The sequence below is a fragment of the Papio anubis genome, chromosome 2 (genome assembly GCF_008728515.1).
Source record: "Papio anubis isolate 15944 chromosome 2, Panubis1.0, whole genome shotgun sequence".
Taxonomy (NCBI): domain Eukaryota; kingdom Metazoa; phylum Chordata; class Mammalia; order Primates; family Cercopithecidae; genus Papio; species Papio anubis.
This window is the reverse complement of record NC_044977.1, coordinates 59,594,657-59,612,059: the sequence shown is the minus strand read 5'-3', so window position 1 is coordinate 59,612,059 and position 17,403 is coordinate 59,594,657. Positions and strand designations below refer to the sequence as shown.

The 17,403-nt window shown below is 43.3% G+C and overlaps 1 protein-coding gene across 3 annotated transcripts in view; it reads left to right on the top strand.

The window, feature by feature from the left end:
• Positions 1–1,735: 1,735 nt before the first annotated feature.
• Positions 1,736–17,403, top strand: part of EDEM1 (ER degradation enhancing alpha-mannosidase like protein 1) — a 32,213-nt gene continuing 16,545 nt past the window's right edge. For all 3 annotated transcript variants that reach the window (XM_003894154.5, XM_021934222.2, XM_021934223.2), the window contains exons 1-5: positions 1,736–2,479; positions 9,064–9,136; positions 13,601–13,704; positions 15,750–15,921; positions 16,961–17,144. In XM_003894154.5, the coding sequence (XP_003894203.1) occupies positions 1,971–2,479; positions 9,064–9,136; positions 13,601–13,704; positions 15,750–15,921; positions 16,961–17,144 (1,042 nt within the window). In that variant the 5' untranslated portion in view covers positions 1,736–1,970. The remainder of the gene's footprint in view (positions 2,480–9,063; positions 9,137–13,600; positions 13,705–15,749; positions 15,922–16,960; positions 17,145–17,403) is intronic.

Below are 17,403 nucleotides of genomic sequence, written 5' to 3'. Positions count from 1 at the left end.
AGCACACATGTCAAAGTGTTTTGAAAACCATCAGGTTTACCATGAAAAGCATCTTTCAGGAGTTGGATGGTTTTCTCTGGTTATTAAAATATTTATTTTTATAAGAGTTTTTCTCTAACATCAAGACAGGAGCTGTCCTCAATGTGGCCTGCAGTTAACCAGATTAAGTTTAAGTTAAAATTTGCAATAAAGTAGCCCTGGAAGGAAACATACAACATGCAACTGAATATTCACATTCAGTTTGCAAGTTCCGGGAAGGCAGAAGTTCAGGATCAAGGGCTGGAGCTGGGCTGCCAGCACAGTCCCCAGGCATCCTTCACTGAGGGGAAAAAGCAGAAGCTATGTAGTCTAAAGATCCTGACTCAAGTTGTCTTCGTAATCTTTTTGCTGCTTGGGCTGCTCTCGATGTCTCAATGTTGGGAAAGAACAAGGCTCAGCCAATAGTAAGGACCTTCCTATGTGCCAGCTACCATGTGCTGTAATCAAGTGTTTTCTTAGTTCCCCTTACACCTGCTCTGTATTTCAAAAAGTCCTCTACCCTGAAAATGTGCTGAGAGTGCCACATGACAACTTACCTTCTTATGCACTCCCTTGGTCGGCCATTCAGCCAATATCTGATTTGGGGGTCTAGTCAGGTCTTGCTTCCCAAGCTTTTCAGAAACCCTGATGAAACAGGCATAGGGTCTAAACTTAGAGCAAACCTTACAGCCAACTCCAAGTGCAGCAAGCAAAATAAATAAAACGTCTAAACCGTTGAATCTTTATGTGAAGCCATAGCTCTTTAGAGCTAACATTTGCAACCTTCTTAATTATAGGAAGTAGATATAGAGGAGTAAAGTGATTACTGGGAATCTACCCCACACCTCAAAGGTTAGGTCGTTAATTGCGGGTGCACAGGAGAGATGGTGGGATGGGAGGGACAAGAGAAGACATATTTAGATACATCTGGTTAATAATTTGGTGGTGGTGGGAGCCTTGATTCCCACCCCCAACCCGCACCCCCCTTTTAAAAAAATCCTATTGCCGAGACAAAAGCAATATAACATAATTTAGTATTTCCTGAAACTGCCGGTTTCTAAGAACTGCCCAAGAGTACCTACACGCACATTCCCGAGACCACTGGAGTTGGATAGGTCTAGGGAGGGATCTGGGGATATGCGTTTTACAAGCATCAAGAGCGATTTTTAAAAATTGGGTGTTTAAATCAAAAGATTTATGATCTTTATGTGGCCTGCAGTTAACTGTTTTGTGCACTCCTTGAGCTAAAAGGTAGTATCCCACCCCCTCCATAAACAGACACCTAAGTTATAAAACTTCTGCCCTCGATATGCAAAAATAGTTCCTTTTATACAGAAATGATCCTTTCCTTCTTTTCAGTATGTATCTTTTAACTGTCATCACTCCTAACCTAGACCTAGAGTGGTTTTTTTCCGGTCCCAGCTCTGCCGGACACACGCTCTGCCCAGAGAGAGACCCGATCTACCCAAGGCCAGGCGGCCTAGGGCCACGTCTGTGTCTAGCGTCCGGCGGACGCTGCCGTGCCGCTCTCCCATTGGCTGGAAGTTCCCTCGCCTGGGCCGGCGCGGCTCCTGCTCGCCACGCCAGCCCGTCGGGCTACCGACCGCCCAGGGGGGCGGGGCTTGGAGGGACGGGGCGGGGCCCGGGTGAGGGGCGGGGCCTCGGGGCGTCGCGGACGTCCCGGCGGCCTACGGCGTGGGAGGGAGTCCTGGGCCGCGCCCCGCGAGGCCGGGCCCTGGCCGGGCCAATCCCGGGCCACCGGGCGAGCGAATGCTGGGCCTGGCGGGCCCGCCCGAGAGCCTGGGGGTTGGGGACAATGGGCTAGTTCCTGGTGCGTCACTGGGGAGTTCCTTAAAGGGGAAGTGAGCCGGGCTACGGGGCGAGCGCGGGGTGCGGTGGTCGGCGGGGAGGCCCCCGCGCTTTAAAATAATGCCCGCCGCGCCCGCGCGACCATGCAATGGCGAGCGCTTGTCCTGGGGCTGGTGCTCCTCCGGCTTGGCCTCCATGGAGTATTGTGGCTCGTCTTCGGGCTGGGGCCCAGCATGGGCTTCTACCAGCGCTTTCCGCTCAGCTTCGGCTTCCAGCGTCTGAGGAGCCCCGACGGCCCCGCGTCGCCCGCCTCGGGGCCCGTGGGCCGGCCTGGGGGGCTATCCGGACCGTCGTGGCTGCAGCCGCCGGGGACCGGGGCGACGCAGAGCCCGCGCAAGGTTCCGCGGCGTCCTGAGCCGGGGGTGTGCGGCCCAGCCCACTGGGGCTACGTGCTGGGCGGCCGGGACCGCGGCCCGGACGAGTACGAGAAGCGCTACAGCGGCGCCTTCCCTCCGCAGCTGCGTGCCCAGATGCGCGACCTGGCACGGGGGATGTTCGTCTTTGGCTACGACAACTACATGGCGCACGCCTTCCCTCAGGACGAGCTCAACCCCATCCACTGCCGCGGCCGTGGGCCCGACCGCGGGGACCCGTGAGTAGCCCCCGCCGCCCGGGGCCGCGCACCCAAGCGCTTCCTTCCGCCCTCCGCTCCGGGGTGCAGCCGTCTGTCCTCCGGGGCCCCCGAGGGCGCCAGGGCCGTTATGGTCCTGGGCAGCGTCCCCGCGCCGTGTCCCGCCTGAGTCCCTGTGAAGACACCCGAGCTTGAGGGTGCGGGGTGGGCCGGTGGCCTTCCTCTCCTGATTCTCCCGCAATCTCCAAACTTCAGAACTGCTGTCCAGCTCAGTGTCTTACACATGAGGAAACTGAGGTCCAGGACCAGAAGGGACAGTGGCAGTGCCAAGGGCTGGCTTGGAGGGCTTTCCACTTCCATCTTGAGCCCCTCCTCCGGATGAACATAAACTCTAGATGAAATCTCCATGCTCCCTGTGTAGACGCAGCTTCAGAACAAGTCTTTACCCCGTACCCCCACCTCCATCAGATTGCCACACCCACGTCCTTTCTGTGTAAAAAGCCAAGAGTTGACTTCTCCAAAGCCGTCCATTGAGTTTGAGGCAGAACGGGGTTACAGCCTCTCCTTCACAGGGGCTGCTTCTTACGCTGAGGATAGGTGGTGGGGAGGGAAGCTATGTGGCCCACATTTGGGGTCCAGATACTTGAGGTGAAATTTATTGGATGCTGAATTGACTGTCAACGTCATTACCCTGTGCGATCTGTCCTATAAATCCCCCCCTCTGGTGGCATGGTTGTCAGGGAAGGTCAGCCAGCCCTGCCTGTCCACCAGCCTTGTTTGCAAAGGCTGAGCTCCAAGGTTCACCGCTGTTGACATCAAAGTCCAAGAGGGCAGTACACCCAGCTAAGGACCTCTTACCTGTAGGGAAGGAGTGTGCATTGCCATAGACCCTGTTAGTCCAAATAGGTGACTCCCCTCCCCTAGATGGGAGTGGAGGAGTTGGTTTGCTCAGTGTCTTGGCACCGTCTGGGGCAAGCGTTTTCCTTCACCTGGAGGAAAGCAGTGGAGTCCAGTCCTTAGGTTCTGATAAGGAAGCCTATAGACTAAACGGACTTGGGTTTTTTAAATGATGTGGTTATTTACACATTTATATTTTAAATTGCAGTTTGAGAGCATGATTTCTGCCGAAGCAAGGGGACATCCCAGGCAAAGGACTGAGCCTTTTCATAATTCTAGGGAACTGATGAGTTTTTCTTGCTTAACCATAGCGTTTATATGTATAAGTGTATATTCTATCTCAATTTTTTTTGAGAAAAAATATTAAATTTTGAAAAAAAGTTTTTGGCCTTTCCAGATTTTTTGTTTTTTGAGACGGAGTCTCGCTCTGTCGCCCAGGCAGGAGTGCAGTAGCGTGATCTCTGCTCACTGCAACCTCCGCCTCCCGGGTTAAAGTGATTCTCCTACTTCAGCCTCCTGAGTAGCTGGGACTACAGGCTCGTGCCACCATGCCCCGGCTAATTTTTTGTATTTTTAGTAGAGACGGGATTTCGCCGTATTAGCCAGGATGGTCTCGACCTCCTGACCTCGTGATGCACCCGCCTGGGTCTCCCAAATTGCGGGAATTACAAGCCTGAGCCACCGTGCCCGGCCATGACCTTTCCAGATTTTAAGCAATGAATGATTTGGCTCACTTAACTAGAGGGGACTTTATACCTATAAATGTATTTTCTTTCTGTCTCAGTTTTTTTGGGGGTGGGGAATAAACTTCACTAAATTGTGGGGTTTTTTTTTGTTTTTTTTTGGTCAGCCTACATCATGCTTTAATGTTTTTTCTTTTTAAATCAACATCATTAAATTTTGAAAAACATCATAAAATTCCACCAGTTATTTTAAATTTGTCTTTGCCACTAGTTCCTGCCCATATGTCTACCCATGTTGTACATAGGCAATCATAGTATGTGTACATATTTTGAATCTTAATTTGTGCTTTTCCACTAGTGCTTTTGGTATTACAAGAAGGGAGAGAGCACTTTCAATAAGTACCTTTATTCTTGCTCACAGACTGTTTCTCAGATTACCTTTTATCGGGTGGAGTCAAGTTGAAAACAGTTTAACGGGGAATTGTGATAACACTTTCATTTGAGAATATGATGGTTTGGAGAGTGAGTTGATGACATTTTAATGTTTTTCTTAACCTTAAGAGTGCTTCTGGAGAACCTTAAGAGTCCCTTCCCAGCAAGTGAGGTGGTGGTTGATTTAACTTGCTGGTCTTCATGGTATCATGTGTGCCGTTGGCTTTTATTTCAGAATGAAAGGCTGCTGATGAGTGTTTTGGTTTGGTTATGCATTGGTTTGGTTATGTGTAAGTTAAGGTCAGGTTGCTTTGAGACAGATGTGTTATTGGAAAGAGGGTGTTAGAAGTATTGAGGAGGTGGGGATGGCATTAGGGAAGGGTTGTGCCCTGAGCTGGGTAGACCTGTTGGTTGGTAAACCTTTGTTGTCTTTGAGGAGGCCATAGAAACCTTGCGCAGACTCCTCACACTTGCCTCTTACAGAGAATGGAAAAGTTAATTTTTTGTACTCTCCTTCCTTTAATTTAACTCCTCTCAGGCTTTGCTATTTTTGTTTTAATATTTAAAATAATTTTATTTTTAATTTTTGTGGATACATAGTTAGGTGTATATATTTATAGGGTACATGAGAGATTTTGGCACAGGCATGCAATTCGTAATAACCACATCGTGGAAAATTGGGTATCCAACCCCTCAAGCATTTTTCCTTTGTGTTAGAAACAATCCAATTATACTCTTTTAGTTATTTTAAAATGTACGATTATTGACTGTAGTCCTCCTGTTATGCTATTGAATACTAGGCCTTGAGGAAAGTTTAGAACCAGAATATTGTCATGCTTGCTTTGAAACAGGAGGGTACTTCACATCCCCAAACTAAATAATCTGTGATAAAAACTTTCATATTTTTTGTTTGTTTGTTTAATTGACAGGGTCTTGTTCTGTCACCCAAGCTGAAGTGCAGTGGCACAATCATAGCTCACTGCACCCTTGAACTCCTAGGCTCAAGCAGTCCTTCTGCCTCAGCCTCCTGAGTAGCTGGGACTACAGCTGTGCCCCACCATGCTTGGCTAATTTTTAAAAAAAATTTTTCTGTAGAAATGGGGTCCCACTTTGTTGCCCAGGATGGTCTCGAACGCCTGGCCTCAAGCGGTCTTCCCACCTTGGCCTCCCAAAGTGCTGAGATTATAGGTGTGAGCCACCAAGCCCAGCCAAAAATCTTCCAGATTTAAAAAAAATCAAATGTATTCTAACGATTCATTTAACAAGAGTGAATTTGCCATTAGAGTATTATGTAAAAAGTACACATAGAAAATATCGGTGCTAAACACTCTTACCTTTTCTCTGTAGTCATGTGTGCTCCAAGCTTTCTTGCCTCAAGTACATGTGACTTGTTCTTGGGGAGGTGTCAGGTAAGGGGTTAACATGAAGTAAATAAAACCTGAACACTCTAAAAAGAGCAAATCTTTCTGTCTACAGAAAGCTATACAAAGTCAGTTCTTCTCACATCCTCAATTTGGGTTGGAGGATCCAAACTTAAAGTTTCTTTGAGTAAATGTGGACATTATATTTTTGTAATCCTGTGAATGGTAAACTATAGTTCTGGCTTTTGGGCATGTGACCATTCTCAATTTCTTCTCAACTGTATTGCTATTAAAACAACAAAAGAAATCTCAAATTAAGCCAAACAAATATTGGCCCCTCAAATGCTTAGGTACTCCTAGCTCAAGATGGCCTCCTCTGCATTCCTCTTTCTTTGGAAAATCCTGCCCTCTTTCAGAGTCAGGCTCGTCTTATTTCCGTGACGCCGTCTAACTGAAGATGATTCTCCTTTATTTACTCAGTTCTCCTTTTGATTCCTTTCCTTTGAGCTGCGATTCCACATTTTAACCTTGTTTGAGAATTGAGTACTGTTGTGCGTTCACCTTCATTTCCCTTTGTCTTGTCTCTCCAGATTATCAATCCCTTGAACGCAGGGACTCTTTCTTATGTTATTTCTGTGCCTACACCACACCAGGTAGATTTCTGAACAGCTGTTACAGGCTAAGTATATGTGGGAATTTTTAAAAACACATATGTTTGATTTTGTTAGCTGACATAATCAGAAATTTTCTGTCAAAGGCCATGGTTTTCTCCATCTTTTCTGTTTTGAGGTGAACTTTAAAAATTCACAGTGGGGTGAATGCCATGAACATTTGTACCTGGTGAAGTAAGTGGAGCATTTAGTTGTGCGGTTCAGCCAGCTGGTTACAAGGAAAGGTATTGAGTTCTTGGCTTGATGCACTTAAAGATACCAGCTGAGGTTGGACATTGACAAGAATATCTACGAAGAACAAATCCAGAGTCTTACCTGCATAGTGGGCTGGCATAAATGGAGTCATAATAATTTCATGCTGTTAGGCTAGGAGAGTTTTATGGTGTTTATTTTTTTTTCTTTCATCCTCACTTCTACTTCCCTCTTATTTTGGCACATTTTGAAAGAGGATGTAGCAATTATTTGGTAAGAAAGAATTAAAAGTGTTCTAATGAATACCCCAGATCTTGGAGAGGATTTGTCTGACTACTCAGTGGAGAGAAGGAACCCCACAGTTACTGCAAATAATTTTTTTTTTTTTTTTTTTTTTTTTTTACTGTGGCAACTCAATTTTTAGTGACTGGGCATTGTAAAAGAAATATTTTAAAACAGGGTCTATTTTAGTTACAGATTAGAAGGCAAAGCACGATAAAACATGGAAAGGAGTTCAGTGCTCACAGTGAGTACCTTCCTTCCATGGGCCTGTGCAGGTGGAGAGAGTGACACATGCCACAGATCCGGGTGTGAGTCAGGAGAGGGGAGTTACATGTGGTTCTCCTGATTACCATCTAGCTTGGATGCTGCATGATGAGGGAGCTACTTTCTGATGAGGCGGGCTATTAAAGCCCACTCTGTTTCTAAGCAGCAGAGCAACATAGTGAAATATTTACACGCAGCAGAACATTCTTGAGTTGGCAGAATTGGGCATGAGGATCTCCCTGTCTCCTTTGAGCCCCTCCTGCAACCCTTGCACTTTTTGTATCTTTTTTTTGGCTGTCACTTGCCCTTGAGAGGCGTATTTGAATCCACAGCTCTCGCTTTGAGGGGACCTTTTGCTATTGCATAAGTTTATTTCCAGAGAATCAACAAATAGAAGAAACAGGTGCAATTTTCCAGCCAAGCAGTTTTCTGACTTTCCAGCTTGTAGGAAATGAGATAACCCTAGTTCCTAGACTATAGCCCCCATATATATCTTGTTTCAAAAAAAAGTATCTAAAATTTTACTATAAATTCTTTGCTTTGGATTAGGTGGCATAACAGCATAAAACAAGGCAACTGGAGGGTTCAAATAAAATCAGACGTTGGAGCTGTTATGCCTCTTTCACATAAGCCCCATTTCCCCGCAGCTGAGGTATAGGCCTTTCAGGGAGCACAGCAAGCCATCACAACACAGAGGTGCTGTACCCCAGAAGCTTCTCTCACTGGAAAGTGAGATAAGGACCCATTAGGGTGATCCAAGGAGCAGATAAAGTACTCTGGGATATGATGGAAGACTGCAGATATCAATGAATCTTGCTGGAAAGAAAACTGGAGCTTTTTTGCTTTGGTTGCTAATAAAATCTTTAAACGGTTGTCTTATGTCTTCTCTGACTATCATTTTTTCCAAGCTTCTGCACTTATTTTCTGGGTTTTTGGGAATGGGACAAATAAATAAATGAAGTCCCCAGAATTTCTCAAACTGTCCTTTATTTTACTAGTTCTTCATCCCTATTCTCCCAGATGTATTAGTTTTTTTGTTGTTGTTGACTTTTTTTTTTTTTTAATGTTATAAAGAAATACAGCGCCTGAGGAGCTGCACCCTCGTTGTCATCCTGAAGTTGGTTTCTTAAGGTTGTTTCAGAATGGAAAATTGCTGTAGATTATGGGGGTGAGAGCTGTGTGGCAGAAACGTTTCTGTAGCTCCAGTTAAGAAGGGAGAAAGGCCTCAATTCCTGCTTTGGTTCATGTTAAATGATATCTCAGAATTAATGGAAATAATGGAGACCCTTTGGATGAGTTATTAATGAAGAAATGGTGTAAAGAAGTTAATTTATACCCCCAACCATAGGGCAGATGAGTAATATTGACACTGTCAATGAATGTATTTACTTTGTGTGTAATAGACTGTGGTGTCGAATTTCTTTATTAAAGTGTTACAGGTGAGTCGTATGACAAGGGCTCTCCTTTAGTTCCTAATGATTATGAAAAGAGAGCTTTTTAAAGTTGGACAGGACCAAAGAGATTGTATATGGTGATAAACCTGAATCTGAGAGAGGAGATAACTCACCTCCTGACTTCCCATGAACATTCTTTCCACTCGGGTACGAGTGTGTCTCCGCAGTTCTGTAACTCGATTCTACTTATGGAGACTATAGAAAGTGTTGCTTTTGGAGTAGAAAGACCTTTGCCGTATTAATTCACCCATAATTAGTTCCTGAATAAATAAGAGTTGCTGGCAATTATAGTTTCTGATGGGTGTTTAGTTTTATTGTCTTCTCTTTCGAAATAACGTCTTTTTGTTTAATTTTAATTTTCTTTTTCAGTTCAAATCTGAACATCAATGATGTACTAGGGAACTACTCATTGACTCTTGTTGATGCATTGGATACACTTGCAGTAAGTGTTCACCTTTTTAAAAAAAGTTAATTAAGATAAGATGTTTTGGAGTGGATTATCCCTAGTTCCCTCCAGCAATGGGAATTCCAAGGAGCCTGATAAGTCAAAATGTATCATTAGCTTTGATAACTGTTATTTATTTTAATGACCTTAATGGGGAGGACAAGAAATGTGTTGAAGGTTAAATGAGGGGAAATGTGATTCCATTAAAAAAAGGAGAAGAAATGTATGATTGATTTTAGGGAACCTATTTTTTTTAAACCAGTTTCTATCTTATTCCCTAAAAGAACCCATAGAGAAGCTCATTAATATTGATAATTACAGTAGTTGCTATTCCAGGAGTAAAAGAGAGAAGATCTCAGGGTCGGCAGGTACCCTGAAATATCATCTACCTACTGGCTCCCCCAACAGCAAGTTGGAGTCATAGTGCCAGTCCTTATGTGGGGCTCCCTAGAAACCCTTCTCTTTTATTTGCTACTTCCTGTTTTGTGGACACTCCATGCCTGAGCTGCCAATGTGGGTGCTGACATTACCTCCTCATCCTGTGGTTTTGCTCATTGACTCTGGAGAACTGGAGACCTCTGAGCAGATATGAAGAAGCACCTTGAAAGCAGTGTGGCACTTGGTGTGTGGTGCCATGTCTGTGTGCTTCATCTGCTTCACCTTTTGCCATTAAAGCAGTTTCCAGGGGACTGTATTCCAGCATAGTGTTGTTTTAAAACCTTCTTAGTAAAGGTGATTTTACAACCTCTTTGCTTTCCTTCATTGTCCAGCAAGTCTTTACCATGAGAAATTTCTTATTGCAGTCTAGCCCAAATCTTGTACTTAATAATTTATTCTTGTTTCTTTTAACATTCCATAGAAGAGTCTAAAGCTGTCTGTTAGGAGTTAGAATTGGGGCCCCGCACAGTGGCTCATGCCTGTAATCCCGGCACCCAGGTCAGGAGTTTGAGACCAGCCTGACCAACATGGTGAAACCCCTTCTCTACTAAAAGTACAAAAATCAGCTGCGCGTGGTGGCGGGTGCCTGTAATCCCAGCTCTTCAAGAGGCTGAGGCAGGAGAAATGCTTGAACCCAGGAGGCAGAGGTTGCAGTGAGCTGAGATTGTGCCACTGCACTCCAGCCTGGGCAACAGAGTGAGACTGCATCTCTGGAGACACACACACACACACACACACACACACACACACGCACGAATTGAGTAATGTGCTAGCCAAGTTTGCATTATGATTTTCTAGTAGCTTGCTAGTAGTAGAATTACCAGAACTTGGAAAGAGCTTGAGAGATCATTCTACATCCTCATTTTATAATTAAGTAGTAGAAATAGGACTAGGCCCTTGATCTAATAGGAAATCTGGGGATACTGATTTAGTATAATTTAACTTGCAAAGCAACTTAGTTTCCCAATATCTCCTTCTGAAGTTATTGCTGCTCTGTTTCAGTCATTTACCATCACTGATCAAAATGTGCCCAGACAAGTATGTTCGACCTTAGAGCTAGTTTGTTGATGATACCAGAGGCTGACTCAGCCTACAAGTGTTGCTTAAAGGAAACGTCCTAAGACTCATGAAAGCTTACTCCTTCTCCCTGAGAGCTTTGTCTTCTTCTTCTTTTTTTTTTTTTTTGCAACAGTCTTGCTGTGTTGCCAGGCTGGAGTGCAGTGGTGTGATCCTGGCTCACTGCAGCCTTCACCTCCTGGGTTCAAGTGATTTGCCTGCCTCAGCCTCCTGAGTTGCTGGCTTTCTTTTTTTTTGCCCCATTTTGTTTTTTTATCCCCCTACCGTGCCTACTATTCTGTTGTTCACCATAGTCTCCCCCACACTTAGTGGTGTCTGGTGCATAGTAGCAGTGCAAATGTTTGTTCAAAAAATGAATTCTAACTAATGAAGCATTTCCCAACACAGATTCTAAAGATATTTACTCCCTGAAAGAAGAGTTCTGTTTCCAAATGGACTTGAGAAATTCTGTATGTCTGGTCCCACTGTTAGAGAGCCACAGTGCCCATCAGCATTTTAAAGACTCTGAGAAGTCCTACAGTCAAATAAACAAACCCATTTAGCTCCTCTGTCCCATTCAGCCTTTTCAAACATGAGTGAGTGAGTTCAGAACGTAGTTACTCAGGGTTCTCTAGCTATCTGACCATAATGGTAAACTACAATAAGAGTTGTTGACTTCCTTCACCATCCTCACTTGATTTGAGCTCATGTCAGCACCTGCAGCTTCACCAGATATTGTTGCTGGTAAACGTCTGTAAGAAAACAGACCCATCTCTGTGGTTTTCGTTGTAGAATATCCGGCCTTTAGTGCTTCAGGCTTATTTTTCAGGTGTTACTTCTGTTGAGGTTTTCCTTTTCTTTTGCTAACATTTAAACAGACTTTAACAGATGTGCTAGGGAAACATTGTGAAGATAGCAGTCCCCTGACCATTGGATGCAACTTGCAGCATTATTGCATCATCTTCTAAAAAGAAAGAACTGAAAGCTAGAAATGTCTGTACTTACTCTGTAGGTTACAGCAAAATAACGATGAGGTGGAAAAAATGTAGCAGACCAATAAATATTAGGAAATAGTATTTGTTATTATATAATATATAATAATATACAGTAATACATACTTGAAAGTAGTAATGTCTGATGAAGAAAGAAGTAGCGTCTCAGTTAATTTAGAAAGTTTATTTTGCCAAGGTTAAGGACACACCCATGACACAACCTCAGGAGGTCCTGATGACATCACCCATGGTAGTTGAGCACAGCTTGGTTTTATACATTTTAGGGAGACATGAGACATCAATCAATATGTGTAAGATATACATTGGTTCAGTCCAGAAAAGTGGGACAACTTGAAGTGCTCGAGGTGGGGTGAGTGGGCACTGCTAAGTCATGGGCAGATAAAAGACAAATGGTTACATTTTCATGAATTTTTCTTTTTTTTTGAGACAGAGGCTTGCTCTGTTGCCCAGGCTGGAGTGCAGTGGTGAGATCTCGCTCACTGCACCCTCCGCCTTCCCAGGGGTTCAAGCAGTTCTTGTGCCTTAGCCTCCCGAGTAGCTGGGATTACAAGTGTGTGCCACCACACCTGGCTAATTTTTTGTATTTTTAGTAGAGATGAGGTTTTGCCATGTTGGCCAGGCTGGTTTTGAACTCTTGACCTCAAGTGATCCACTTGCCTTGGCCTCCCTGAGTACCGGGCTTACAGACCTGAGCCATGGTGTCCAGCTGGTTGCATTTCTTTTGATTCTCTGATTAGCCTTTCACTGAATACAGAATTTACCTGTGACAAAGGTAGAGGAATAGTCACTTATGCCTTTGCCTGGCTTAGTGAATCTGCAGTTTTACATAAACAGTAGGGCAGAGGAAGCAATCAGATACGCATTTTTTTCAGGTGAGCAGAGGGATGACTGAGTTCTGTCCTTTGTTCTTACCTGTGAAGATAAACTGTCAATTTACATTGCCAGGGTGAAATTCAGCAGAATTGTTTTAGAGTGAAGATCTTGAGGCCCACAAGGAATTTCCTTCTAGATAAATTGTAAGGGATATATATATAGCTTTTTTTTTTTTTTTTTTAAATCTATGTAGCTATATTATTTAGGAATAAAATGGGAGTCAGGTTTGCCTGATGCAGTTCCCAGCTTGACTTTTCCCTTTGGCTTAGTGATTTTGGGATCCTAGCAATTTATTTTTCTTTCACAGTATGTCTTTATGATGTCATTATAGTGTCAGGATTTCATAAAATTTTGAGTGGAATGAAATAATTTTGATTCAGGTTAATCTAGAAAGTTTGATGCCCAACTGTGCTTCATATAGGAGAGAGTAGCTTAGTGTGACATCGTGTCTACACACCCAAAATAAGAATCATAATTCTAAATCACTTTTTAAAAAGGACATAGAGCTGAGTATTCATATATTTTGTTTCCTTTAAATCAGTCACTGGTTTTATCCTGTGCTCCAAAAGATATTACCCTGTTTCTCAAAGTGTTTAGACATCTGGATAACAAACAAGTTCGTTCAATTTTCCAGATGTTTTGGTCTCCTGGGAGCCAAGCACCCAAGCCGCTGATTTATTTGAGGAGCAGAGACAAAGACATATTTTTGTTTCTTCAGTTTTCTGATTTGTTTGTGTACCTGCCAGAAGTTTTAGAAACCACAGTGCCTGGCATGTTCAATAAGATCATAGTGAAGTTTGCTGGAGAGTGGAGTTGGGAAGATGAGGAGTGCCAATGATTTTACAAGGAATTATTTTCAGTTTTGTCCTTTGGAGATAGGGCTCTTGAGTTGGAGGAAATGGGCCTGCCATGTGCTGGTAATATATTCTAAGAAATAACTGCTTTTCTATCTCTTGTGTTTCTACTTCTATGGTAGCAAAACCACATACAGACGTTTAGGTGACATGACTAGGCTGCTGTGATGATACAGCCTCAGTTTCATTTCAAGTTGCTGTAATAACCTGTGTTCCTGTTTTTAAAGGTAATGGGAAATTCATCCGAGTTCCAGAAAGCAGTCAAGTTAGTGATCAACACAGTTTCATTTGACAAAGATTCCACCGTCCAAGTCTTTGAGGCCACAATAAGGTAAAATAGTGAGTATTCATAAAATGAATTGGAGACTTCTTTTTATGTGTTTAAAGAGAAAAATACCTGTGAGGCTCTTTTCACCCCAAGATCCAGGCAGGGAGTCCATAGGGGCTTTATGGGTACAGTGTGCATTTTTCATGTTCATATCATATTTATCAAAACTGGAACAATTATTTCAAAGTAATCACATCCCGGACTGAAGGGAAAGACACATTTATATTTTGTTTTGTTTTTATAGATTAAACTCTTTTTTTTTGAAATGGAGTCTGCTGCCTAGGCTGGAGGGCAGTGGTGCAATCTTGGCTCACTGCAGTCTCCACCTCCCAGGTTCAAGGTATTCTCGTGTCTTAGCTGCCCGAGTAGCTGAGATTACAGGCACACACCACACCTAAGTTTTGTATTTTTAGTAGAGACTAGATTTCACCATGTTGAGCAGGCCGGTCTCGAACTCCTGACCTCAAGTGATCCGTCTGCCTTGGCCTCCCAAAGTGCTGGGATAACAGGCGTGAGCCACCATGTCTGGGCACATTTATTTTTAACGGGGGTGTAAAATAGGTGTCTGTCTAGTACAGAATTTCATGATTTCCCTTTATAGTCTGATTTCATTTCCTTCTTTCACCGTGTCCTAGGACAACCCCTACATATTTCTGAAGGAAATGAGAGTTTCCCATCTTACCACCCACAGAAAATCACTGCTTAGCATTTTAGTATATTTCCTTGTTAGGTATATTTCTCACTTCTATTTCTCTCTCTCTCTCTTTTTCTCTCTCTCTTTGTTTAATGGATTGGGATCATGCTCTATACCTAGTATATGATATATTGTTTTCTTTGATGTATTGTGCTTATTTTCCTGTTTACATTTTTTGAAAATTGTATTAACTGCGTAACATTCCAGTTCACAGATGTAATACTTATTTAAAATTAAATTTGTGAAAACCTTTGTTCTGACATACGTCACAGTCTACTTCAGATCTTTAGAATGGGACTTTATGGGTCTACAAGGACTTAGGTATAAGCTGGTAGCCTGCTGCCTCTTAGTAGGTCATTTTTTCCTCCTCCTCTTCACCTTGCCTCTTTACCAGATGTTAGGGTGTTAGGGAAGCTGCTTGGCAGCCACAACAGCAAAAATTACTTAGTATTTGTTGTCTTACCTTTCTGTTTTTTTTTTTATTTGAATTAAATTACATCTTTTTTTTTTTTTTTCATTTTAGAGCAGGGTCTTGCTCTGTTGCCCAGGCTGGAGTGCAGTGGTGCTATCACAACTCACTGCAGCTTTGAACTCCTGGGCTCAAGCGATCCTCCAACCTCAGCCTCCCAAGTAGCTGGGACTACAGGCAAATGTCACCATGCCCAGCTTCTGTTTTTTTATGAGTGTTTTCCCCAAGTGAAATAAATCAAGAGTAATAATACTAATAAGTAATATTTATTCTGAGAACAATGAGTATACCTTTTTTTTTTTTTTTTTTTAAAGAGACAGGGTCCTGCTTTGTTACCAGGCTAAAGTGTAGTGGCATGATCATAGCAGCCTTCAACTTCTAGGTTCAAGAGATCGTTCTGCCTCAGCCTCCCAAGTAGCTGGGACTACTGGTGTGTGCCACTACACCTGGCTAAGTTTTTTTTATTTTTAATAGAAACAGGGTCTTGCTTTGTTGCCCAGGCTAGTCTTGAACTCCTGGCCTCAAGAGATACATCTCCCTTGGCAAAGTGCCGGGACTACAGGCGTGAGCCACCACACCCAGCCAACTCCCTTTTCTTAATGCCCTAAGATTTAGATTACCAAAATTGTTAATATTTTAAATAGTATTGTTTTTGGTAGTCTCGGATAAATGATTCCCTTTCTTTCTTTTAGTAATATGGTTAACAAAAATCAATCGTGTATTATTAGAGCTAGAAAGGAATTCAAGAGGCCATTAAGTCAGGTCTCTCTGATGTCAGGCAGTTCTGAGTCTGTGGATATGAACATACTTCTATCTTTCTGAATTGGATTATGTGCATTTACAAGCAACATGATTGTATTATCTTTTTGTTCTTCCTGTCATTAGGGTCCTGGGAAGCCTCCTTTCTGCTCACAGAATAATAACTGACTCCAAGCAGCCCTTTGGTGACATGACAATTAAGGATTATGATAATGAGTTGTTATACATGGCCCATGACCTGGCGGTGCGGCTCCTCCCTGCTTTTGAAAACACCAAGACAGGGATCCCGTATCCTCGGGTGGGTAGACTGGTTTGACCCTTTGTGTTTGACAATTCACTATCTTCCTGAATTAAAATTTTTTGTTTATTAATTTATTTGGGAGAAGTAATGGGATGGAGGTAGATGAGAAAAGCAGTGTCCTTAGAAGAATTTGGCCTTAAATATGATGTAAATATTTTAAAGTTCATTCAGCATTTACTGAGCATCCACTGTATGAAAGGCAGACAGTGATGTATCTGACTTAGTCCTTTCCCTTAAAGAGTTGATGTTCTGTGAAGTTCAGTATTCTTAAGTTCATTTACATGTGTGATTTGTATTCTCTGCTACAAAGCAGTGTGGGGCGTTTGTCTTCATCTCTGATTTGGGTCTATTTTCCCAGAGATCCTCACGTGGGTATTGTGGGAGCTCAGTGAGTGAGCTTTTCATTGCTTCACGTGGATCTGTCAACTAAGGGCTGCACAGACCAGCAAGTTAGCTGCTGATTTAAATGCCAGGATCTGGAATTAGATTATATATTTGTGACATCTGATTTGCCAAGCCCAGAATTCCTCTGGTAATTGAGTCAGCCTTTTAGGTAACTGGCTGAGAACTGCCAGAGGAAAGAGCCTTCATGATGAAACTGGCTGTCATATTCTGGTAGTGCCTCCTTTCTCTCCTGGTTTGAGGTTTGTTTAGGTGCTGAGCAGGAGTGAGTTCATAGTGGCTTATTTAAAATTTAGAAGAAACTCTATAGTTTGTCTTTATCTCTAACCCTAAAGCCTGGTGCTTGTGTTACCATGAAGAAAACCTGCTGGAAAGAGAAGGTTTAGTGAAGTGTTATAGCCATTCCCTGAAGACTGGCCCTTATTAATAAAGCAAGGCTCTGCTGTTCTTATTTTCTTGTTTGTGTCTTTTACATTTAATTCCCATATTCACCTCAGATGTATCTTGGAAGGCAGAGGGCTGACTCACCGTGGTAAGCTTGCTTTATTAGCTGAGTGTAGTCTCTGAGACCTGGCTTTTCAGCCCTGCAGATTCCTTGAGTTTTGTCACAGTCTTTGTCTCTTCCCATCCTCAGGTGAATCTAAAGACAGGAGTTCCTCCTGACACCAATAATGAGACATGCACAGCGGGAGCCGGTTCCCTCCTGGTGGAATTCGGGATTCTGAGTCGACTGCTGGGGGACTCCACATTTGAGTGGGTGGCCAGGCGAGCAGTGAAAGCCCTTTGGAACCTCCGGAGCAATGATACGGGATTACTAGGTGTGGCACCTTTACTCGCCATTGGGACTGCACACTGCTTGGTCCCCTTGCCTTTCATATTCTCTGGGCTCTGACCCTTTTTCACTCTTTAACTCAATTGACAACTCAGAAAGAATTGTGTCAGCTGTATCTAATTTCTTTATGTGACCGTTTGCAGAGAGGCTACATGGTCTGATGGAAAAGAATAAAGTTTTTGTGTTTGAGGGCTTCCTTCTGATTTGGATCCCCTGGCATATTCCACTTGAAAATTATTGTTAAT